Raw genomic sequence first — 27,386 nt, forward strand, 5'->3', positions numbered from 1 at the left:
CCCGGGCTGGCCCTCCACACAATGAAGCTGTTGTTTAAGTGCTGTGTTCTACAGAATGACATCTTCTAGAGTGTTCAAAATTAACCTTAGACCCATGAATTATTCCTGAGAATAATTTGTATATGTTTTTAAGTTATTATTTTAGAGAGAAATCATAAATGGTTAGGCAAGGGATCCAATCTAAAGTTCCAAAGCTTGCCTTTTTCTTCTTCTTTGTTTCCAAGAGTTCTTTCAAATTCTAAGTAGTTTTCTTCTTCTGGCTCACAAAATATTAACATAGATATGTCTCTTTGTTTAAAAAGTCTACATTTAAGAATACAACTCCAGGGGCAAACCCAAGATGGCAGAGTAAAGACTGGGACTCCCATGAGCTATCCACTCAAATCACTCCAGTTACCTTTAAATAATATCTCTCACCAAATTCTAGAGAAGCAGAACCCACAAAAAGATTGAGTGAAACAATTTTCCAGCCCAAGACATCTTGGAAGATTCATTGGAAGGGTTTATTACACTGGTGTGAAAAAGGATCCACAGTGCAACCTGGGCAACCTAAGAATAAACTCTCTCCATTCAGGCACAGAACATAGAACTCCTGCATCCATGGGGGCTCCTGTATCCATGGAAGCAAGGGGAGTTTCCATACTTTTCAGCCCAAGGACTGTCAAGGACAACTTGGAAGGTTAGCAGGAAAACTGCCATTCCAAAGTAAGAGTGAAGCCCAGTCCAGCACAGGCCTCAGGCCAAACCTTGCCCCCAGGGGCAGCCAGAAGAATCACCCAGAAGCTGCTTCTAGAGTGCTCAGCCCAAAGGTGGTAAGGAAGATGGGAGCTTGCTGTCTATCCCTAACACAGGGCTCTGTTGCATGGCTCATACTCAGATCCAGGTCACAGTCAGTCTCAGGAAAAGGAGCAGAAGTACAACAGAGCTTACTGCTTGTAGTATAGCAGGACTTGTCTCATGGTTCTAGGTCATAAAGGAGTACCTGATCATTCACAGAGCAGAGCAAAGTCCAGGAGAGCAGTCATAGTCTCTCATAAGACCTTGGAGGAGTTGAGAACTTGCAGATCATTAGGTGGGGGTAGGGGGGTGAAGAGTGGAGCCCTGAGGGCAAAAACCTTCAGAAGCTTGGGATGTGGTGTCTTGCACCCTGAAAGGAAAGCCCCACTTTAAAAAAAAGAGTTACAATCAAGTCATCAGTTGGGGAAATGAGCAGACAATAGAAAAAAAAAATCCCACCATAATTATTCTGGTCTTTTGGAATATCAAAATACAAACTCATATCATAATGAAGTCAAAGCTCCTGAATCCAAAACCTCCAAGAAAAATATGAATTGATTTCAAGCTATGAAAGAGCTCAAAAAAGGTTTTCAAAATCAAATAAGGGAGGTGGAAAAAAATTAGAAGAGAAATGAGAGCAATGCAGGAAAATCATGACAACCAAGTGACTTGGTGAAGGAGATACAAAAAGTACTGAGAAAAAATATCATTTTAAAACCCAGTGTGGGTCAAATGGAAAAAAACAGTCCAAAAGGCCAATAACGATAAGAAAATCTTAAAAAGCAGAATTGGCTAAATGGAAAAGGAAATAGAGAAGCTCTCTGAAGAAAATAATTCCTTAAAATGTTGACTAAGTGAAGCTGATGTCTTTGTGAGAAATCAAGAAACAATAAAACAAAATCAAAAGTATGAAAAACTAGAAGAAAATGTGAAATTCCCTTTGGGAAAAATAACTAAACTAGAAAACAGATCCAGGAGAAATAATTTAAAATTTATTGAACTACTTGAAAATCATGAGTAAAAAAAAAAAAAGAACCTAGACATCATTTTTTCAAGAAATTCTCCAGGAAAACTGCCCTGTTATCCTAGAAGCATAAGATAAAATAGAAAGTGAAAGAATCCACCAAAAACCTTCTGAAAGAAATCCCAAAATGAAAACTAGCAAGAATATTATAGTCAAATTTCAAAACACCCAAGTCAAGGAGAAAATATTATAGTCAACCAGAAAGAAACAATTCAAATATCATGAAGTCAGGATAACACAAGATTTACCAGCTTCTACATTAATGGCTCATAGGCCTTGAAATATGATATTCCAGAATTTTAACCAAGAATCAATTACTCAGTAAAACTAAACAAACTCTTTTAGGGTAAAGATGGATTTTCAATGAAACAGGGAACTTTCAGACTTTCCTGATGAAATGACTAGAGCCGAACAGAAAGTTTGATTTTCAAGTACAAGACTCAGGTGAAGCATAGAGTGGATGGAAAGTACAAATTATGAGGGATTTAATGATGTTGAACTATTTGTACTCTTGCATGGGAAGATATTGATAACTCATATGAAACTTCTCATTTATTAGGGAACTTAGTAGAAGCATATATAGACATGACACAGGAAGGAGTTGAATTTGAAGGTATAATATATTGAAAATATGGAGTTACTGGAGGAGAAAGTAATGTATTGGGGGAAAAAGGGAAGATCGAGGTAGAAAGGGTAAGTGGAAAAAATTTAATTTTGGGATCCCTTTCAAGAGAGAATTAATTTATTCTTTCAAAAACTATTTTGCCCTCTGGTTCCATGATATCAGGGCAATTCTCCTTCACTATCTCCTGGAATATGTAGTCCAGGCTTTTTTGCTCCTCAATGTTTTCAAGGAAGCCCAGTGATTCTTTTTTTAAAGATTTTATTTATTTTGAGTTTTGCAATATTTACCCTAATCTTACTTCCCTCCCCCCACCCCTCAGAGAAGGCAATTTGCCAGTTTTTACATTGTTTCCATGGCACACATTGATGCAAATTGAATGTGATGAGAAATGATATTTTTAAGGAAGAAAAAAAGTATAAGAGATAGCAAGATCAGAAAATAAGATATCAGTTTTCTTTCCTTAAATTAATGGTAATAGTACTTGGCCTTTCATCAAACTACACAATTCTTTCTCTGGATACAGAAAGTATTCTCCACTGCAGACAGCCCCAAATTGTGCCTGATTGTTGCACTGATGGAATGAGCAAGTCCATCAAGGTTGATCATCATCTCCCATGTTGCTGTAAGGATGTACAATGTTTTTCTTGTTCTACTCTCATCTAGCTCAGCATCAATTCATGCAAATCCTTCCAGGCTTCCCTGAATTCCCATTCTTACTGGTTTCTAATAGAATAGTGTTCCAGGACATAAATATGCCACAGTTTGTTAAGCGATTCCACAACTGAAGGACATTTACTGGATTTCCAATTCTTTGCCACCACAAACAGGGCTGCTATGAATATTTTTGTACAAGTGATGTGTTTACCCTTTTTCATCCTCTCTCTTCAGGATATAGACCCAGTAGTGCCATTGCTGGAGCAAAGGGTATGCATATTTTTATTGCCCTTTGAGTGGAGTTCCAGACTGCTTTCCAGAAAGGACGGATGAGTTCATAGCTCCACCAACAATGTATTAGTGTCCCACATTTCCCACAAAAATTCCAACAATGGTTATTGTCTTTTCTGGTCATATTGTGCAGTCTGAGAGGTGGGAGGTGGTACCTCAGTGGTGCTTTAATTTGCATTTCTCTAATAAGTAATGATTTAGAGCGATTTTTCATATGTCTATGGATTGCTTTGATCTCATTATAAATTGCCTTTGAAAATCCTTTGACCATTTGTCAATTGTGGAATGGCTTTTTTAAAAAAATTTGACTCAGTTATCTGTATATGTTAGAAATTAGTCCTTTGTCAGAAAAGCTAGTTGTAAATATTGTTTCCCAATTTACTACATTTGTTTTAATCTTGGTTACTGTGGTTTTGTCTGTACAAATTTTTTTAAATTTAATGTAATCAAAATCATGTAGTTTGTTTTTAGTGACGTTCTCCATCTCTTCCTTAGTAATAAACTGCTTCCCTTTCCATAGATCTGACAGGTAAACTACTCCTTGATCTTCTAGTTTGATTATAATATTGTTTTTTTAATGTCTAAATCCTGTATCCATTTGGATCTTATCCTGGTATAGGGTGTGAGGTGTTGGTCTAATCTAACTTTCTTCCATACTAACTTCCAATTTTCCCAGCAGGTTTTATTGAGGAGAGAGAGTTTTTATCCCAATAGCTGGACTCTTTGGGTTTATTAAATAGCAGATTACTATAATCATTTCCTGCTATTGCACCTAGTCCTTTCCACTGATCCACCACTTTATTTCTTAGCCAATACTGGACAGTTTTGATGACTGATGCTTTATAATATAATTGTAAATCTGGTAAGGCTAAACCACTTTCTTTTGCACTTTTATTCATTGAATCCCTGGAAATTTTTGACTTTTTATTTCTCCACATGAATTTACTTATAACTTTTTCTAACTCATTAAAGTAATTTTTTGGAATTTTGATTGATAGGGCACTGAACAGGTAGTTTAGTTTTGGTAGAATTCTCATTTTTATTATATTAACTGGACCTTTCCATGAGCAGTTGATATTTGCCTGGTTATTTAAATCTGATTTTCTTTGTGTGAGAAGTGTTTTGTAATTGTTTTCAAAAAGTTTCTAAGTCTGCCTTGGCAGATAGACTCCCAGGTATTTTATGTTGTCTGAGATTACTTTGAATGGGATTTCTCTTTCTAGCTCTTTCTGCTGTTTCTCACTAGTCATATATAGAAAAGTTGATTATTCATAAGGGTTTACTTTACATCCTGCAACTTTGCTAAAATTGCTCATTGTTTCTAGTAGTTTTTTTTTTTTGGATGATTCCTTGGGATTCTCTAGGTATGCCATCATGTCATCTGCAAAGAGTGAGAGTTATATCTCTTCCTTCCCAATTCTAATTCCTTTGACTTATTTTCTTCTCTAATTGCTGAAGCTAACATTTCTAATACGATATTGAATAGTAGTGGTGATAATGGGCATCCTTGTTTGACCCCTGATCTTATTGGGAATGCCTCTAGCCTCTCTCCATTGAATATAATGCTTGTTGATGGTTTCACTTAAATACTGTTTATTATTCTAAGGAACAAACAGTACATTTATTACTACACTCTCTAGTGTTTTTAGTAGGAATGGGTGCTGTATTTTGTCAAACACTTTTTCAGCATCTATTGATATAATCATATAATTTCTCATAGGTTTGTTGTTGACATAATTAATTATACTAATAGTTTTTCTAATATTGAACCAGCCCTGCATTTCTGGCATAAATCCTACTTGATCATAATGTATCATCTTAGTGTTAACTTGTAAGATTTTATTTAATATTTTTGCATATGTATTCATCAGGGAGATAGGTATATAATTTTCTTTCTCTGTTTTAACTCTTCCTTTCAGCACCATACTGGTGTCATTTAAAGAGTTAGGCAGAGTTCTGACATCAGATATTTTTCCAAAGAGTTTATGTAGAATTGGAACCTATTGTTCCTTATTTGTTAGCTAGAATTCACTTGTGAATCCATCAGGCCCTGGAGATTTTTTCTTAGGGAATTCAATGATGGCTTCTTGAATTTCTTTTTCTGAGATGTGTTTAGGTATTTAATCTCCTCTTCGTTTAAGCCGGGAAGCTTATATTTTTGTAAATATTCATCCATTTCACTTAGATTGTCAAATTTATTGGCATAGAGTTGGACAAAATAATTTAGAATGATTATTTTAATTTCCTCCTCATTAGTGGTGAGTTCCCTTTTTTCATTTATGACACTAGCTTTTATCAGTTTATTGTTTTTTATAATATTAACCCTTGTTTTTATTTATTAATTAAATAGTTTTTTGCTTTTGCTTTTATTAATTTCTCCTTTAATTTTTTAGATTTTCTCATTTGGCATTTAATTGGGGGGGGTTAATTTGTTCTTTCTCTATTTTTTTAGTTGCATAATTAGTTCATTGATTTCCTCTTTCTCTAATTTATTCATACAAGCATTTAAAGATATAATATATCCCCTGACAGCCACTTGGAGTGAATTCAATAGGTTTTGGTATGTTTTTTCATTATTGTCTTTATCTAAGATAAAATAATTAATTCTTTCCATGATTTGTTGTTTAATCCACTCATTCTGTAAAATGAAGTTGATCGGTTTCCAGTTAGTTTTGGTTCTGTATCTCTCTGGTTCAATATTGTATATGATTTTTATTGTATTATGATCTGAGAAAGAAGTATTATATTTCTGCCTTTCTGCAATTGATTATTAGGTTTTTATGTCCTAGTACATGTTCAATTTTTGTGTAAGTGCCATGCACTGAAGAAAAAAGGTATATTCCTTTCGGTCCCCATTCAGTTTCCTCCATAAGTCTATAATATCTAGGTTTTCTAACAATCTGTTTACCTCTTGAACTTCCTTCTTGTTTATTTTATGATTTGATTTATCTAATTCTGAGAGCAGGAGGTTGAGGTCTCCCACTAGGAGAGTATTGCTGTCTATGTCTTCCTGTAGTTCTTTCCGCTACTCCTCTAAGCATTTGGATGCTATCCCATTGAGTGAATTCATATTCAGTATTGAACTCACTTTATTGCCTATGGTACCTTTTAGGAGGATATAATTTCCCTCTTTTAATGCTATCTAGTTTTGCAGCTGCCTTGTCTGAGATAAGGATTGCTACCCCTGCTTTTTTCACTTCAGCTGAAGCAAAATATAATTTGTTTCAACCTTTTACTTCCACTCTATATTTTTCTTCCTGCTTCAAATGAGTTTCTTGTAAACAGCATATTGTAGGATTCTGGTTTTTAATCCATCCTGCTATTTGCTTATGTTTTAAGCGAGAGTTCATCCCATTCACATTCAGAGTCATAATTAGTAACTCTTTATTGCCCTCCATGCCATCTTGCCTCTGTTTGTGTGTTCCCCCTTTTTTTCTTTTATCCACATTTCCCAGTATCTTTTTCTGAATACCACCACCTTCAGTGTTTTTTGCCCTCTTATATTCACCCCCTCCTCTTTCTTTCCCCTTTCCCTTTTTTCCCTTTTTCTTCCCTTCCTTCTGTTAGTTCCCCTTTTCACCCCCTCTCTGTCTGTTTCCCCCCTCCCCTTTTCCCCCCTTTTAACACGTGAAAGGTAAATTTTTTTTAAATTAACTGTGTGTGTGTGTGTGTGTGTGTGTGTGTGTGTGTGTGTAAGTTAACTTTAAGCCAAGTCTGATGAGAGGAAGATTCAAGTGTTTCACATCTTTTCCCTTCTTCCCCTCTATTACAATAGGTCTTTTGTACTTCTTAATGTAATGAGATTTACCCCCATTCAATCCCCTCCATCCTCCCTTCTCCTTCCTGTCCCCCTTTTTAAGGAGGAAGTGTTTTAAAATCATTCTATCTGAGTTATTGGAAATCCTGAGCCTTCATCACTTCTAAGTATATTCTCTCTAATAGAGTTACATTTCTTGAGTTATTAGAGTCTTTCTCCCTCTCTCAGAATTTAGCCTCAAAATAAATTTAACCACAAAATAAACCAAAAGGAAGTTAAAAAGATGATTAAAATGTTAAAAAAAAACTTTTCTCTGCATTACATAACACCTAGACCAAAACTGACCATTTACAAGGGCATTAAAAACCTTCAATCAAATGAAGAAATGTAGAAATAATAAGTGCATGCTTTTCAGAGCATTCTGCAATAAAAATTACATGTAATAAAGAGCCAAGGAAAGATAAGTCAAAAATGAATTGGAAACTAAATAACCTAATTTCAAAGAATAGGTGGATGAAACAGCAAATCATAGAAATAATCAACTATTTCTTCCAAGAGAAAGACAACAATAAGATAGCACACCAAAATTTATGGAATGCAGCCAAATCAGTTTTTAGGGTAAATTTTATATCTCTAAATGCTTACATGAACAAATTAGGGGGAAAAGGGGATCAATGAATTAGGTATAGAAATAAAAATGCTAGAAAACAAACAAATTAAATATGTCCAATTGAATACCAAATTATAAATTTGGAAAATTAAAGGAAAGATTAATAAAATTGAAAGCATGAAAACCATTGATAATTTTTTTTAGATTTTTTTTTCAAGGCAATGGGGTTAAGTGGCTTTCCCAAGGCCACACGGCTAGGTGATTATTAAGTGTGTGAAGCCGAATTTGAACTCAGGTCCTCCTGACTCCAGGGCCAGTGCTCTATCCACTGTCCCACTTAGCTGCCCTGATAAAATTTTTTAAAAAGCCCTAAGTGTTTGGTTTATGGAAAAAAACAAAAAAAAATTGTTAAGCTTTTGGTTTATCTGATTTTAAAAAGATTTACTAAATTACCAATAATGTGATTAAAAAATATTTACCAAATTACCAGTATCAAAAATAAAAAAGGGTGGACTCACCACCAAGTGAAGAGAAGATTAAAGAAATAATTCAGAGCTATTTTGCCCAACTATATACCAACAAATTTTACAACCTGAGGGAAATGGATAATACTTACAAAAATATAAATTTTACAGATTAACCCAAGAGGAAATAAAATACTTAAACCCGATTTCAGAAAAATAAATCAAAGAAATCATCAACAAACTCCCTAAGGAAAAGTCTCCAGATTCAGATGAATTTACAAGTAAATTTTACCAAACATTTAAGGAGCAATTTCTTCCAGTTCTGCATAAACTATTTTAAAATAGGAGGAGTTGTGCCAAAAAACCTTTTATGACACCAATATGATGTTCATTCCTAAACCATGAAGAGCCAAAACAGCTAAAATTATAGCCTGATCTTCCTAATGAACATTGATGCAAAAATCTTAATTAGGATCTGGCAAAGAGATTACAGCAAGTTATTACTAGAATCAGGTAGGATTCATACCAGGTAGGTAGGAATGGTTCAATATTAGGAAAACACTCAACATAATTGAACATACCAGTTACAAAATCAACATGAAATCATGATTATTCAATAGATGCTAAAAAAAACCCTTTGACATAATATAATATTCATTCCTATTAAGAACACTAGAGTACGGGGCGGAGCCAAGATGGCAACAAGAAGGGATTGAGTCTTAGGAGTTCTCTGATAAAACTCATCAGCTAAGGACTCTAACTAAACTTTCGAGAGACAGAACCCACAAAGGGACCCAGTGAGGCAGTTCTCCTACTCAAGGTAACCTGGAAAAGAGCAGAAAGGCTCTGCTCCCCAGGATCGGAGAGGCGGCCCACCAGAGGGGTGGCCCACCAGAGCAAAAGAACTTCAGCCTCCCGGAGGCAGCCCCAGGGTGCTGGGAGCCACAGCTTACAGCAGTGGGGGAGTCTCCTGAGCTTCACCCCAAGGAGCACCTGGCACAAAGTGGGGGAACAGCGGGGGACCTCTGCTAGAGTGAGCACGTGGAGCCCAGCAGCTTGGTCCTTCTGCAGCCCAGAGCCGGAAACAGAAGCAGGTGGAGCCCCTAAGCAAGGAGCGCCCAGGCCATGAGGCCATTGAGCTGAGGGAGGGGAATGAAAAGAAACTGCAAGCTCGGTCCTCTACCCCTGGAACAGGACTCTGGGGCTCTGACCACATTCAGATCCTGATCGAAGTCTAGGCCCCCCCATAGAACAGCAGGCCCCCCCCCACCTCAGCCCTGTGGCAGAGGGAAGTGCTTAATGGTCATTCACAGACCAGGAGGGAAGACAGAGCTTCACACACTGAGACCCTTGTGGGAGTGTCCCAAAAGCTCGAAGCACCCCCAAACCAGGTCCAGGCTGGGAAAATGAGCAAGCAGAGAAACAAAAGGAAGACTATTGAGAAATATTTTGCAAATGAGCCCAAGAAGGATCAAAATACTCAGTCTGAAGATGAGGAAACACAAGTTCATGCATCTAAAGACTCCAAGAAAAACAGAAATTGGGCTCAGGCTATGACAGAGCTCAAAAAAGACTTTGAAAATCAAATGAGGGAGTTGGAAGAAAACATGGGAAAAGAAAGGAGAGAGATGCAGGAAAAACATGAAAATGAAGTCAGCAGCTTAGTCAAGGAAATCCAAAGAAATGCTGAAGAAAATAGCATGCTAAAAAACAGCTTAGGTCAAATGGATAAAACAGTTCAAAAAGTTATTGAGGAGAAGAATGCTTTAAAAAGCAAAATTGGACAGATGGAAAAAGAGATAAGAAAACTCTCTGAGGAGAACAAATCCTTCAGACAAAGAATAGAATTCAGGGAGATTGATGAATTTACCAGAAATCAGGAATCAATACTTCAAAACAAAAAAAAATGAAAAATTAGAAGAAAATGTGAAATATCTCATTGAAAAAAAGAACTGATATGGAAAACAGACTTAGGAAAGATAATTTAAAAATTATTGGAATACCTGAAAGTCATGATCAGGAAAAGAGCCTTGACATCATTTTCAAAGAATTACTACAGGAAAATTGCCCTGATATTCTAGAAGCAGAGGGCAAAATGGAAATGGAGAGAATCCACCGATCCCCACCCCCGAGAAAGAGATCCCAAAAAACCACCCCCCAGGAATATTATAGCCAAGTTCCAGAACTCCCAAGTCAAAGAGAAAATATTACAAGCAACCAGAAGGACACAGTTCAAATATCGTGGAGCGGCAGTCAGAATCACACAGGACTTAGCAGCAGCTACATTGGAAGCTTGTAGGGCTTGGAATACAATATACCGGAAGGCAAAAGAGCTTAGAATGCAGCCAAGAATGAACTACCCAGCAAGGCTGAATGTCCTCTTCCAGGGAAAAAGATGAACTTTCAATGAACCAGGGGAATTTCAAATGTTCCTTTTGGAATGGCCAGAGCTGAACAAAAGGTTTGATCTTCAGACACAGGACTCAGGTGAAGCATGGAGATTGGAGGAGAGGGGGGAAATATGAGGGACTTAATGAGGAGGAACTGCATGTATTCCTGCATAGAAAAGTGATACTGATAATACTCATATGAACCTTCTCAGTTAATAGAGCAGGCAGAGAGAGCTTTTATAGTTGAAGCACAGGAGAAAGCTGAATTCGAAGATAAAATATGGTGTAAAAATGGAGTCAATAGGAAAAAAGGGAAATGGAAAGGGAGAAAGAAAAAGGAGAGGGGGAATAGTCCAAGATATTTCACATGATTTTTTGTATTACAATGAGCTATTGCAATGATATGGAAGGGGGGAGGCAAGGGGGAATGAGGGAACCTTTGCTCTCATCAGAGATGGCTAGGAGAGGAAACAGCATATATACTCAATGGGGTGTAGACATCTGGAGTAAGAAGGAGGGGGGGAGCAGGGGGAAGGGGTGGGGATGTGAATAAAGGAGGAGAGGATGGACCATGGGGGGGAGAGTGGTCAGATATAACACATTTTCTTTTTTACTTCTTGCAAGGGGCTGGGATTGGATGGCCTGCCCAGGACCATGGGGCCAGGTGGATTCTGGGCCTAAGGGGTGGTATGGAGGCTCAGGGCTTCTTGGCCCCAGGACCAGGGATCTGTCTGCTGAGCCAGTCAATGACCCTACAGCAGAGTCAGAGTGAAAGGAGAGAGAAAATAGAGTACATAGTAGTGGAGAAATAAGAAAGGAGGGAGTTGCAATCAGCAATGGCAATGGTGGAAAAATATGGAAGTAACTTTTGTGATAGACTTATCATAAAGAATGAGATCCACCCATGACAGAATTGTTGGTGTTGGAACAAAGACTCAAGCACATTTTTTGTTATTATTATTTGGGTGAGGGTGCAGGGCAAGTGGGGCTGGATGGCCTGCCTGGGGCCACATAGCAGGGTGATCTTTGGGTGTCTGGGGCCGGATTTGGACCCAGGTGCTCCTGGCTCAAGGGCCAATGCTCTGTCTGCCACCCAGCCACCCCTACTATTATTACTATTTTATTTTATTTGGGGTCTTTTTTTTCCTTTTTTTGGTTTTTGCAGGGCAGTGGGGATCAGGTGGCTTGCATGTCACATGGCTAGGTGATTGTTGGGTTTACAAGGCTGGATATGGGCTCAGGTGCTCGTGGCTCCAGGGCTGGTGCTTCGTCCATTGCGCCACCTGGCCATACCTACAATTATTACTATTATTTTTTTTAATTTTAATTTTTTTCTCTTCCCTTTACTTTTTTCGCCCAAGCAAGTCTATCTATATTCATGGGGGAGGAGGGGTATTTTGTTTACTTGTAAACAAGAATATTTTATTAATGTAAAAAAAATTGTACAAAATGAGAATAAAAAATAAATTTAAAAAAAAGAACACTAGAGTATTGAAATAAATGGAGTTTTGTTAAAACAACAAGCAGTATCTATCTGGAACTATCAGCAAATATTATATGCAGTGGAGATGAACTAGGAGCATTTCCAGTAAAGGATGAAACAAGGATGACCATTATCACCACTGCTATTCAGTGTAATATTACAAATTTTAGCTTTTGAAATAAGAGGAAAAAAAGAAATTAAAGAAATTAAAATAGGAATTGAGGAAGCAAAATTTTCACTAGTGAAAATAATTTGATGGTATCCTTAGAGAACCTTAGAAAAATCAACTTTAAAACTACTTGAAATAAATAATGACTTCAGCAAAGTATCAGGATATAAAATAAACCCACATAAATCCTCAGCATTTCTATATATGAACAACGAAGTCCAAGAGTAAGAGTTAGAAATGAAAATTCCAGAGAAAAGCAACCATAGATAGCATAATATATTTGGAAATCTACTACCCAAGACAAATCTAGAAACTGTGTGAATTCAATTACAAATTACTTTGCACACAAATAGTCAGAAAAATGTCAGTTGCTCATGATTAGGCCAAGTCAATATAATGAAAATGATAATTTGGGGCAGCTAGGTGGTGCAGTGGATAGAGCAATGGCCCTGGAGTCAGGAGGACCTGAGTTCAAATTTGTCTTCAGACACTTAATAATTGCCTAGCTGTGTGACCTTGGGCAAGTCACTTAACACCATTGCATTAAATAAATAAAAATAAATTTTAAAAATGATAATTTTTTTACCCAAATTACATTACTTTATTTGGTTCTAAATTAATTATACTATCAAGAACCAATTTTACTGAGCTAGAAAAAAATAGTAAAACAATTAATATGGAGTAATAAAAGGTCAAGGGAATTGATGAAAAAAAAAATACAATATAAGGTAGTCAACTGTACCAGATCTAAAATTGTACTATAAAATGGCAGTCATCAAAACTGTTGGTACTGGCTAAGAAGTAGAGTAATGGATGAGTGGATTATAATTGATACTAAAGATACAACAATAAATGACTTACAATAATTTGTTATTTGACAATCCAAACATAATAGCTTTGGAATAATAACTCACTATTTGACTAAAACTACTGAGAAAACTAGAAAATAATATGGCAAACACTAAGCATAGACCTACATCTCACATCCCATACCAAAATCAGGTCAAAATAGATACAGGATTTAGACATAAAGTTTGTTTCCATGAATTGAGTAACAGATCAAGAGATATTCTATCAATCTCTGGAAAGTGAAGAAATTTATGACCAAACAAGAAATAGAGTACATTATAAATTGCAAAATAGATGATTTTGACTATATTAAAATTGAATAGTTTTTTTCAACTAATAAAAGTAATTCAGCCAAGATTAGAAGGGAAATGGAAAGCTGGGAATCAATTTTCACAGCTAGTGGTTTCTGGTAAAAGTCTCATTTCTAAAATATCTAGAGAATTGAATCAAATTTATAGGGTTACAAGTCATTCCTCAATTGAATGTGACAAAAGATATTAATGAGCAGTTTTCAAATGAAATTATAACTATATATAATCATATGAAAAAATGCTTCAGGTCATTAGTGATTGGAGAAATGCAAATTAAAATACCTATGAGGTACCACCTCACACCTATCAGATTAGATAAGATGATTGAAAGGGAAAATTATCAATGTTGGAAAGGTTGTGGGAAAATTGGAACATTGATATATTGTAGTTGGATTTGTGAACTAATCCAATCATTCTGGAGAGCCATGTCAAACTATGCCAAAAGAGCAATAAAACAGTTCATATCATTTGACCTGGAAAAACTAATACTAGTCCTATATACAAAAGTAATCATAAAAAATGGGAAAAGTTCCACATGTTCAAAAATATTTATAGTAGCTCTTTTTGTAATGGCAAGTAATTGGAAATTGAGGGGATGCTCATCAATTGGGGAATGGCTGAACTAGTTATGATAGAGACTATAATGGAGTACAGTTGCTCTATAAGAAATTATGAATGAAGGGGTGGCTAGGTGGTGCGGTGGATAGAGCACTGGCCTTGGAGTCAGGAGGACCTGAGTTCAAATGTGGCCTCAGACACTTAATAATTATCTAGCTGTGTGGCCTTGGGCAAGCCACTTAACTCCATTGCCTGAACAAAAACAAAAACAACAACAAAAAAAAGAGGAGAAAGAAATTATGAATGGTCAGACTTTAGAGAAGCATGGAAAAACTTACATGAACTGATGTTGAGTAAAGGGAGAAGAACCAGAAGAACATTATGCACATTAACAACAACATTGTGCTCCTCTCAGCAGTTCAAAGATCTATAACAACCTTGGGAGAACTGTTATGGAAAATACCATCCACTTCTAGAGGAAAACAAATAAACAAAAAAACCCAAATAAACCTACAGAATCTGAATGAATCAATATTATGTTCACTTTTTAAAAACTTACGTTTTTTCTTCCTATCCCATGGTTTTCTTTCTTTTTCCTTAGTCCTAATTACTCATTCTCAAAATGACTATTATGTAAACATGTTAAACACCAATGTTCATATATCAGACTGTCTGCCACTAAGGAGAGACGGATGGAAAAGGAGGATGATAGAAAAATGTGTAACTCATAAGTATGCAAGTGATTGAATGTTAAAACACTTATATAACATATAATTGAACAATAAAATAAAATATCAATAAACAAATAAAGACCCAGTTGAAATGCAACCTCTACCCTAGGTGCTAATGACATTCTCTCCAGGATTGCCTTGCATCTATTCTAATTATACCTTGTAAAATGCTACTTATTTTCATATTGTCTCTCTCTCTCTCTCTCTCTCTCTCTCTCTCTCTCTCTTTCACACACACACACACACACACACAAATTCCCCTTAAACTGTAAGGTCCTAAAGTTTAGGGAATATTTTTATTGTTTTCCTTATATTGTTAGTACTTGGCACAGTTTCAGCTGTATAGAAAGAACTTAATAAATGATTATAGATTGATTTTTCATTCCATCTACATAGATATTTGAGAATTTTAAAATGATCTTTTCCAATTTAGATTACCTCTTGACCTTTGTGTTGGAAAACATACCCCCAGAAGTTTACTCCCATCAAACCTTCAAGTTTAATTCAAACTTAAACTACTCTTATTATTCAGTACCAAAGTCTTAATTTCTAGTTGAATGAATGTTGGATTGGTCTTGTTATCTGATTCATTTTAAACTTACACATATTAAGTACCTTCTGTACTAAGAATTAGAAATAGGTTCATAAACCCTCTCTGAGATCTTTTAGATTAAAGTTGCTTAAAATATGTGGTAGTAGCTTATCTTCAAAAAAAGAGATGGAAAAATACAACTTATACTTTTCTTTCAAAAAATGAAAATTCTGGTGTAGTAGATAAAGTACCAGCTCTGGAGTCAGGAGTACCTGGGTTCAAATCCGGTCTCAGACACTTAATAATTACCTAGCTGTGTGGCCTTGGGCAAGCCACTCAACCCCATTTGCTTTGCAAAAACCTAAAAAAAAATGAAAATTCTGGCTATGAGGTATTACATGTATTGTCATTCCTGGTTGATATGTTAGTTTTCAAGAACTTTTGCTTTTCTTTATTTTCTTTTTAGTTTTTTGTTTATTTTTTTTGCTGCTATTCAAGAAAAGGCTAACTGAGCAAGGGAGAAGAATATATTCTGAAATGAAAGTGACCAAACAAAAGGCATTAATAAAGATTTTAAATGTAAAAAATAAATGTATATTATGGAATTCCAGATATTTTGTTATAGTTTTTTATTCAGGGATGTGTGTGCATGTGTGTGTGTGTTTTACTAGACCTGGGTTTTCATAATTACTAGAACTCTGGCCCATGAATTTCCTTGATAGTATACATTGTCTTCTAATTTGCAATGTATAGACTGAAGGAATTGCCTGGGACACAGAGAGATTCAGTGACAGTCTCAGGATCAAAAAGTCATCAAGTGAATTAAGCAAAATTTGAAACAGAATTCTTCCTGGCTTTGAATAAATTTATGACACTATCTTTCATTTTCTCAGGTAGGATCTTAAAAACTGTAATCTTACAAAGTCAAAATAAGCTAAAGTATTTGACATATGTTTTTAAGAGTCAGAATTAAAGACCATAATCAGCAGATGACTTTGGTTTGTTTAAACTATCATTGGTAGTTTCCAGTAGTTTAAAATCTTGGATTTGATAGTGTGATATAATAGAAAAATTCCCTGGATTTAGTTAAAGGGGACCTATTTTCACATTCTAGTGCAAATTCTTATTGCCTGGGTAGCCAGAAGCAATTAAAAAACCTCTGGAAGCTATAACTTTGAGAATAATTACACTATCAACCTCAGGCTGTTGTTTTGAGGAAAACACTTTTTCTTAAAGCAGATTTACTCAGGATGGTACTGGCATTTTTTTTTGTCTGTCTATATATGTGTTCAAAATATCCTTGTATAGTCTTATTTCAACAGCATACATTCCTCTAGGCTATTAGGGGAAGGGGGCAAGATTCTAGTTATGTGCTGTTACAGCTGGTAGATTGAATAGACTTAGGTGATAGAGACCTTTCTTTATAAATAAAGATGATGAAAGCATCTACCATTACATATATATGTCAGTATATCTTAGAATTTGTGGTTTTAGACATCTTTGCAGCCCTTGTGTGACCTTACTTCACTTGTGGCCAGTATTCACAAATAACAATATCAACAAGAGTAAATTATTTATAATACATTCTATTTTCAATAATAATCCTCACCCATGAACAGGCAAGTCACTTCCAACTTCCATAGATAAGAACATCGATATGACTTTGATCTCATATAGCTAAAATTTAACTCAATTGCTTAAATAGAAAGGTACATGATCAAAATCTGCTTCAAATTATCTTCCCCAAAGGTACCTATTTTATTTTATATTGGTTTAATTGGGGATAATTCCTTGGCTATATTTTTCAGTCAAACAAATGAGACTAAATTGTTAATAGCCTATTAATGACAAATGAGGAGATTGGGTTCTTTTAATACTTTACACAAAGAAAGAAGTACCTTAATTATGATATTGAAGTCAAGGGACTGTTTTTACTCCCTTTTTGCTGTCACACAGCAAGCTGTTAAGATACAGAGAAATCATTCAAGGTACATATTGCTATCTTTGTCTGAGAATATGGGGATTTTCTAAGGTTGACTATGACAATATTTACACCAAAATTATTTTTTCTTTATTGTTTGTAGGTCCAAGTTGGATATGATGTGACACGCTATGAGAACATTTTCTCTCTCTTCTGGGTTCTAGAACAGCTGCTCCAAGATCGACCAGAAGACAATATCATGCCAAGTATAGGCTCTGCAGAACAGGAGACCAAGAAGTTTCTTGAGCACTTTGATCAGATTATTCTCCATCTCTCAGATGAATTCCCTCTATTTACTTTATATGTATGGAGAGTGGGTGTACTTCTGAATTCAGCTCAGATAAGAACTGTTGGAAATAACTCACCTCTGTAGTCATTTATCACTATTCTCAAATATATTAAAGGTGTGTTTGGAACATTTTGTGTTTGGAAGATTTTGAGAAGAATTATTTTTAAAGACTCAGTATTACAAACATAAAATGAACTTACTCACTACTCAGCTCAAAAACTTGTGAATAATTTAATATGGACGCCATATTGGCCTTCTGTTGTAAAGCTTATTTATGGTAAATGCACCCTTCTTCATCCCTCTATTCCTCTTGGAAATGTACCAATATTCAAATTGTATTCATTATATTATCATTATTGGTTTTTTCCCTATGGAACAATTTGTAAATAGCACAGTCTTTAAAAACTCTTCCCAGTAAGAAAATCTAATTGAGATACAAAAATAATTTACAATTTTTTCTTCTCTTTACCAATAGTTTTGAGACAAGAGGCCATTGCAGTAATTTAATTTATTTTCCTCTCATGATTTCATTTTGTATCAACTCCATCATTGTATATGGTAATAGTATGGACACATTGAAAAACTCAAATCGAAAGTTTTTTTAAAACATTCATACAACTATTTAGTCTTTAACTTAAAGTAATAAACATTGTTTAAAAAAATTTCAAAATACGTATTCAATGCTTAAATGGTGTTGACAGCTGCATTTGGAGTATTGAGGTGTTTAAAAACACTTATTTTTCATTTGTTGCTAAAAACAGAACATTGACGATCTTCTATATTTTTTTTAAAAAATAAGTCATGGGGAGGCTAGGTGATGTAGTGGATAAAGCACCAGCCTTGGAGTCAGGAGTACCTGGGTTCAAATCCGGCCTCGAACACTTAATAATTACCTAGCTGTGTGGCCTTGGGCAAGCCACTACCCCATCTGCCTTGCAAAAAAAAAATACCTAAAAAAATAAGTCATGTTGACATAATTAAGCCATTGAAGGGTAAAATTTCTATCCATAATTACATTGTATATTATTAAATTTGTTGATTCTATTATTGGCACTCTCCCATTGACTTTTTTTCAGTTTTTAAATGTCTCATGAGCAAGTATTTTTTGAATATCCCCAGTGTGCCTACCACTGTGTTAAATGTTTATAATACAGTAAAGATGCACTTGATCTTTTAAATCTGGGTGATTATTTTTCATAAATCAGTGACTATACCTACATGACTTTAGGATCAGAAGATGTTAATTCCATCTATATGTTAATAACATCTGACTATAATGTGTTAAAAATAACTAAATTTAATAATGTCTGAATAATGAAATATAATTTCCTAATTTAAATTATTTCTAATAATATTAGATCCTATTTTAAATATTCTTTACCTGAGGTATTCTGATTAAATAAAGATGACAATTAAAGTAGATCATCTGGAAGAAAGACCAGAACAGTTGGGTTGGAATGCACTAGGAGATAAAAACAAATATTGGTTCCTTATAATATAATCACAGGATCAGGGTTTAAGAGTAATTATGAGAGTTATTTTTTACTCTTATTCCCAAAAGCTTTTTTCTCTATTGTTCTCTACAATGTACTCGTTCTAATTTCATCCTAAATGTCACTCTTAAACAAGGGCATGGATGAAATTCATATGAAAGGAAAAATAATGACCCTCTTCATACCACATCTCATTTCTTTGCAGATTTGAAGAAGTTACATCATATATTCATAACCATACTGTAAATATTAGTCTCAGAAAGGATTTTAATCCATATCTCCTAAGTCCTATGCTCAATTGCCATAACAACTATACCATACTGAGATTGAAGAAGAAGGCACAAGGAGTTGGCCCAAAAGAATATACAAAATATGAAAAGATTCTGTTTTAGTCTCTTGTTTAATTGTGCAAATTTAATTTTTTTTTTGGTTTTTGCAAGGCAAATGGGGTTAAGTGGCATTGCCCAAGGCCACACAGCTCGGTAATTATTAAGGGTCTGAGACCGGATTTGAACCCAGGTACTCCTGACTCCAAGGCCGGTGCTTTATCCACTACCGCCACCTAGCCACCTAGCCACCCCTGCAAATTTAATTTCATTGAAATGTTTGTGACCTTTCTTGTGAATAACCTAATTTCTAGAATGCTCCATTATTTAATGAATAATTGAGACAGCTTCAAGGATCTAAATGTATAGCTTGGATAAGAGGTGAAGAGGCAAAATGAACAAATAAATATTCTACAATGTAGCTTTGGCAAGTTCTTACCAGTTACTACTCCTTTTAGTTCAACTAATATTGGCCTACAAAACCCATATTCTGACCAAGTGTCTCAATGAAGGATAAAAGGCTTTTTGTTTGTTTTCTTTGCTTTGAAGTTTGTATAAGATCATTAGGTTCAGGGGATTGTTCATCTGCAGTTTTATGATGTCACAATGGAATTGTAAATAGAGTACTAGACTTAAAATCAAGTTCCAAGTTCAGGTTCTCCTTCTGACTATTTGTAACAAAATGCCAGTGAATCAAACTCTCTGAATCTGTTTCCTCATCTGAAAAATGAGAATCATAACAATCTTTATTGCATAGGATATATTTCAAACAAAAGATGATCTATAAAGTATTTCTTAAACTTGTGTTTCTTAAACATTCTATGAAGGTTAGCTATGATGATGATGTCCTTTCCCTTCAATCAATCAATTACATGATTTGACTTTTGTGAATTTCAATTTAATTCTATTTAACTCATTTTTCTTAAGGATATGTCTTATGACAGTAGGAGGAGCTGCCTTGGAGGAGCCTTTACTTGGAAAAAGAACCTTTGTACAGAAAGTAATACTTTACTTTCACCTAGATCAAAGAATCTTAACATTTTCTGTTTTATGACCCCCTTTGCCCTTCTGGTAAAACCTTTGAATCCTTTCCCAGAATAATGTTTTTGAATGTAAAAAAAAAAACACAGATCTATGAAGATTATATCAAAATAGTCACCATAATAGTTTTTTTTAAGTTAATGGATTGCTTAATTTAAGAATTTTGGCATTTAGATCCATACATCTTCCTGTTGTCTTTATTTCTCAGAAGAATCTCAGAATTTGAGAGTTTAAAGAAACCTCAGGAGGGACTATTTCATGCAAATCATACATGACAGGAATCTCTACTATGATATACCTAACAAGTGACCATCCAGCCCTACTTGTTGTCAATCCATTCCATGTTTACACAATTCCACTTATGAAATTATTGGGTTTTTTCCCCTTAACATTAAGCCTAAATTTATCTCTTTGTGGCTTCTACTGTTCAGGACAAACCGGACATATCTAATCCCTACTTCAAATGATTGTCTATTATATATTTTCCAATGACTACTTTAGCCCCCTGAATCTTTTTTTCTCTAAGTAACATGCCCTTCCAAGTCCTTCAAATGATCTAGAAGGCACAAAACCATTTACCATCCAATTGCCTTCCTCTGTATTCTACATATAATCAATTTCCTTTTTAAACCATGGTCTCTAGAAATGAATATAATACTCTAGATAAAAATTTTTAAGACTCTAATGAAGTCTAGCAAGGGCAGCTCCCAATATCTACCTCTATGATATTCAGCACTTTGACAGGATTCTAAATTCAAAGCTAGAATGAACCTTAGGGATCATGTAGTCATAGACATGATTTTACAGATGAAGACACTGAGGCTGAAGTGACTTGCCAATGGTAACAAGTAGGAAATGGAAAAGCAGTTATCTTTTACTTCAGGCACATGACTTCAAGTTCAATACTTCAAGTTCTTTACTCTTTTCAGTGAACCACACTGACTCTTCTAGTCCAAGATTATTCCCAGTTGGCTGGAAGGAACTAAAGCACTAAAGCAATGCCTGGATGAAGGGATGGGCCTAGAGTCTAAAAGATCTGGATTCAAACACTGCTCCTGACCTCAATGATTGCATCAATATGAACAAGTTATAACTTCATTTAGCCTCCTTTCCTCATCTATCAAGTAGAAATAATGGCATTGGCCTGAGAAATTTGTTAACCCTTATAGAAGCACTTTACAAAGTTAAATTGCTCTAGAAATGTTTATTTTATTATCAGCATGGTCATATTACTACCAGCATTCATTGATGAAAACTGACCCCAGACATGTCAGGAAATAAGCTTTGTGTGTACCCAAGGGAAATATAAGCAAACTCATCCTTCTCTTCCTTAATAACTCCCATCTTTATTATACTTTCTTGATCAAGTTTTAAATTATCTACTACGAAATGTGAAGACATTAGGGTGCCATCATTTACTTCTTTTGCTTGTCAATATTGATCAACTGAGCCCTAACTTTTGTCAGCTCTTACCAATTAACTGTCCCCAGTATTCCAGCACATCCATGACTTTGAGTCTTCTTCCCTGTAACATTTCCCTTAAGTTACTCTCACAGGCTGTTAAAAGTTTTGTTCAAAGATTTATAACCTACTTTAATGATGTAAAACGCTTTAAAGATGAGCACTGTGGACACAAACTATTCTATGTAACTATATAAACAAAATAATTGGTTAGTAGAAGATGGTAAGATAGGAATCAGTCCAACTAGATTACTTAAACACTACATGTATAAACTGACAATTATTATTTCACCTTTCAGTTAACTTTGCTGAAATTTGTACAGGTGTAGATAAAAACCTAAATGTTGTTACAGTAGTGAAGAGAACCAAGGATTAAAATCTATTTGCATATTTTGAAATTTTTTTTATAAATCAAATGGGATTTTTTTTTAAAAATGGTGCAACCCTAGATTATCCTAATTATATTCTCAGTCATCAATTCATCATTATGTGATTATACCCAAAGCAATATTTTGATCTAAATGAAAAAAAAACCTTCTGCATTGATACCAGTGTTCAGTTTTACAGGAAGAGTTTTATATGAGCATTTTGTAAAGTGTCCAAAGTATAGTCCATAGAAAGTATTCTTCTCTTTGAGTTTTCATAACACTATTGTTTCCTGGTTCTCTCACCTACTTGACTGCTGCTACTCAGTTTCCTCTGTAGAGTTGTCAGCCTTCTTCCATTTCCTGTTTTTGAATAGTCCCAACCTTTTTGTCCTAGGCCATTTTGCTTCTCTCACTATGTCCTCTCTTAGTGATTTCATCAATTCCCTATCATTTCCCTAAAATGAGTCCCAGGTTTAAATAACCAGTTGCAGTTTAAACTCTAGTCTTATATCACTAATTCCTATTGAATATCTTCAACTTTGCATACTGAAAATATCTTGAACTCAGCAAAATCAAAACAATTCATCGTCTCTTATCTTGCCCCAGAAGAGTTGAAGCTGATTGCATTGGGGGCTAAAAGAATCTTGGTCATTAAAAGATATAAGTATTTTAACTGAAAGGAGATAAGAAGAGAAGTTAACTGATTCAATTCTAAATTTTTAATTGCCATTTTATTTTTCCAGTAAAAAATTTTTCAACATTCATCTACTTGCATATTTTTAAGTAACATATTTTTCTACCATTTGTCCTTCCCACTACCCTCCCCTTAGTGACAGTCTAGTGAACACTGTATATGTGATTTCAGTTTAATATGTTTACATATTAGTCATTCTGTGTATGAGGAATTTGGACTAAGGGGAAAGAAAGAAAATCATGGGAAAGGAAGGAAAAACAGAAGAGAAATTTTTTAAAAAGTGAAAATTTGGACAACTAAGTAGTGTAGTGGATAGAGTACTGGCTCTGGAGTCAGGAGGACCTGACACTTAATAAGTGGCTAAATGTGTGATCTTGGGCAAGTCACTTAACTCCATTGCCTTGCAAAACAAAAACAAAAACTAAAAACAAAAACAAAAACAAAAATCAACCATAATATCCACTCATATTCTGTGGGATTTTGGTTTTATTTCATTTTTTTCCTCTGGATTTTTATGGTGTTGTCCATATCTGCTGGTCTTACAGGGATTTTCAAACAGCTGAGAGGAACTGCATCTATAATACATGTTCTACTCACAATGTTGTTGTTAATATGTGCAATATTCTCTTGGTTCTGCACCTTTCATTTACCATCAATTCATATGATTCTTTCCATGCTTCTCTAAAGTCCATCCATTCATGGTTTCTTATAGAAAAATAGTACTCCATAATATTCATATACTATAACTTAATTCAACCATTCCCTTCAATTTCCAGTTCTTTGCCACTACAAAAAAAAACTATTATAAATAAACATGTGAGACTTTTCCTCTTCTATGATTTCTTTTGACTATAGACATGATTCAGTTCTAACTTACTTCTTTTGGTTGGTTGTTTTGTTTTCATAATAAAACCCAATGAAAACACTAAAACTATAATTCCCTGGTCTGATATTTTCTGTTGTGAGAAGGTAAAAGTTTTGATTAAACCAATCCCAAATAACCATTTTCCATTTAGGAGAAGCTAATTGATGCTTAAAGATTTGGCTAAATTTATAATATTGATCAGATATTATGAATCAGATGTGGTTCACCCAGATGTATCCTAAGTAACAAATTATATCTCTAAATCCTTTGACATGTAGAAAGCCCCAATAGAGTTTCTGTGAGATCCTGACAGCTAATACTACTATTAAAACTACTATTATTCAGTGTTTATGTTCCCAGAAAACTCTAGTTATGGAATCAGAAAAGACTAAAAAGATAGCAACAGTCTGCAATCTATTCCTAATTAATAAGCCTTATTCATATTCACATTAAGAAAATTCTGAAGTGAATTTATCACCTTTGCAAGTTGTCTTACTTCAAAATATGTTATCTTAATGAAGTGTCTCTTTTCCTCAGGTAATCATGTAGAGAGCTACTTAATATTGACTGAACCTTGGCAAGTAACATGTCATTAAAAGGGTGGCCTATTAGTTGAGGGAATACTGATGGTGTTAATTCACTAATAAGAGGAGGTGATGATGACAACTATTAAAATTTTTTTAAAAAGCTATCTGGGAATTCCCAGGGGGCGGAACCAAGATAGCAACATGAAGGGATCCAGTCTTAGGAGCTCTCTGATAAAAACTCATAAACTAAGGACTCAAACTAAACTTTTGAGAGACAGAACCCACAAAGGGACCCAGTGAGGCAGTTCTCCTACCCAAGGTAACCTGGAAAAGAGCAGAGAGGCTCTGCTCCCCAGGGCCGGAGGGGTAGCCCGCCAGAGCCAAGGAACTTCAGCCTCCCGGAGGCAGCCCCAGGGCACTGGGGGCCGCACTTGCAGCAGAGGGGGGAGTCTACTGGGCTGCACCCTGGGGAGCACCAGTACGGAGTGGGGGAGCAGCGGGGAACCTCTGCCGGGGTGAGCACGTGGAGCCCAGCCCTCAGGGCACACAGCCAGCAGCCTGGTCTTTTGGCAGCCCAGATCCAGGAAACAGAAGCAGGTGGAGCCCATAAGCAGGAGCCCCCAGGACATGAACCCATTGAGCTGAGGGAGGGGAGTGAAGAGAGAGACTGCTGAGCTCTGTCCTGTGCCTCTGGAACAGGGCTCTGGAGCTCTGACCACATTCAGATCCTGATCGCAGTCTAGGCCCCCCCATAAAACAACAGGGCCCCCCCCCACCTTGGCCCTGTGGCAGAGGGGGGCGCATATGGTCATTCACAGACCAGGAGGGAGGATAGAACCTCACACACTGAGACCCTTGTGGGAGTGTCCCAAAAGCTCAGGTAGCACCCCAAAAAACAGGCTTAGGCTGGGAAAATGAACAAACAAAGAAACAAGAGGAAGACCATTGAGAAATATTTTGCAAATGAGCCCAAGAAGGATCAAAATACTCAGTCTGAAGATGAGGAAGCACAAGCTCCTGCATCTAAACACTAGAAGAAAAACAGAAATTGGGCTCAGGCTATGATAGAGCTCAAAAAAGACTTTGAAAATCAAATGAGGGAGTTAGAAGAAAAACTGGGAAAAGAAAGGAGAGAGATGCAGGAAAAACATGAAAATGAAGTCAGCAGCTTAGTCAAGGAAATCCAAAAAATGCTGAAGAAAATAGCATGCTAAAAACCAGCTTAGGTCAAATGGATAAAACAGTTCAAAAACTTATTGAGAAGAATGCTTTAAAAAGCAAAATTGGCCAGATGGAAAAAGAAATAAGAAAACTCTCTGAGGAGAATAAATCCTTCAGACAAAGAATAGAATTCAGGGAGATTGATGAATTTACCAGAAATCAGGAATCAATACTTCAAAACCAAAAAAATTAAAAATTAAAAGAAAATGTGAAATATCTCATTGAAAAAAAGAACTGATATGGAAAACAGACTTAGGAAAGATAATTTAAAAATTATTGGAATACCTGAAAGTCATGATCAGGAAAAGAGCCTTGACATCATTTTCAAAGAATTACTACAGGAAAATTGCCCTGATATTCTAGAAGCAGAGGGCAAAATGGAAATGGAGAGAATCCACCGATCCCCACCCCCGAGAAAGAGATCCCAAAAAACCAACCCCCAGGAATATTATAGCCAAGTTCCAGAACTCCCAAGTCAAAGAGAAAATATTACAAGCAGCCAGAAGGACACAGTTCAAATATCGTGGAGTGGCAGTCAGGATCACACAGGACTTAGCAGCAGCTACATTGGAAGCTCGTAGGGCTTGGAATACAATATACCGGAAGGCAAAAGAGCTTAGAATGCAGCCAAGAACGAACTACCCAGCAAGGCTGAATGTCCTCTTCCAGGGCAAAGATGGGCTTTCAGTGAACCAGGGGAATTTCAAAGGTTCCTTTTGGAATGGCCAGAGCTGAACAGAAGGTTTGATCTTCAGATACAGGACTCAGGTGAAGCATGGAGATTGGAGGAGAGGGAGGAAATATGAGGGACTTAATGAGGATGAACTGCATGTATAGAAAAATGATACTGATAATATTCATATGAACCATCTCAGTTAATAGAGCAGGTAGAGGGAGCTTTTATAGTTGAAGCACAGGAGAAAGCTGAATTCGAAGATAAAATATGGTGTAAAAATGGAGTCAATAAGAAAAAAAGGGAAATGGAATGGGAGAAAGAAAAAGGAGAGGGGGAATAGTCCAAGCTATTTCACATAATAAGATTTTTTTTATTACAATGAGCTATTGCAATGATATGGAAGGGGGGCGGCAAGGGGGAATGAGGGAACCTTTGCTCTCATCAGAGATGGCTAGGAGAGGAAACAGCATATATACTCAATGGGATATAGACAACTGGAGTAAGAAGGAGGGGGGAGCAGGGGGAAGGGGTGGGGATGTGAATAAAGGAGGAGAGGATGGACCATGGGGGGACAGTGGTCAGATATAACACATTTTCTTTTTTTACTTCTTGCAAGGGGCTGGGATTGGAAGGCCTGCCCAGGACCATAGGGCCAGGTGGATTCTGGGCCTAAGGGGTGGTATGGGGGCTCAGGGCTTCTTGGCCCCAGGACCAGGGATCTGTCTGCTGAGCCACTCAGTGACCCTACAGCAGAGTCAGAGTGAAAGGAGAGAGAAAATATAGTACATGGTAGTGGAGAAATAAGAAAGGAGGGAGTTGCGATCAGCAATGGCAACATTGGAAAAATATGGAAGTAACTTTTGTGATGGACTTATCATAAAGAATGTGATCCACTCATGACAGAGTTGATGGTGTTGGAACAAAGACCGAAACACATTTTTTGTTATTATTATTTGGGGGAGGGTGCAGGGCAAGTGGGGCTGGGTGGCCTGCCTGGGGCCACATAGCAGGGTGATCATTGGGTGTCTGGGGCCGGATTTGGACCCAGGTGCTCCTGGCTCAAGGACCAATGCTCTGTGTACCACCCAGCCACCCCTACTATTATTACTATTTTATTTTATTTTGGGTCTTTTTTTTTCTTCTGTTTTGATTTTTGCAGGGCAGTGGGGATCGGGTGGCTTGCATGTCACATGGCTGTGTGATTATTGGGTTTACGAGG

General features: G+C 36.0%; 1 protein-coding gene across 2 annotated transcripts in view; it reads left to right on the top strand.

Annotated features, from left to right (window-relative positions):
* The window catches only part of MEI4 (meiotic double-stranded break formation protein 4), a 333,870-nt gene extending 315,556 nt beyond the window's left edge, over window positions 1–18,314 (top strand). For both annotated transcript variants that reach the window (XM_074237353.1, XM_074237354.1), the window contains exon 5: window positions 17,310–18,314. In XM_074237353.1, the coding sequence (XP_074093454.1) occupies window positions 17,310–17,579 (270 nt within the window). In that variant the 3' untranslated portion in view covers window positions 17,580–18,314. The remainder of the gene's footprint in view (window positions 1–17,309) is intronic.
* The last annotated feature ends 9,072 nt before the right edge of the window (window positions 18,315–27,386 follow it).

Source organism: Macrotis lagotis, chromosome 5, assembly GCF_037893015.1.
Source record: "Macrotis lagotis isolate mMagLag1 chromosome 5, bilby.v1.9.chrom.fasta, whole genome shotgun sequence".
Lineage (NCBI taxonomy): Eukaryota > Metazoa > Chordata > Mammalia > Peramelemorphia > Peramelidae > Macrotis > Macrotis lagotis.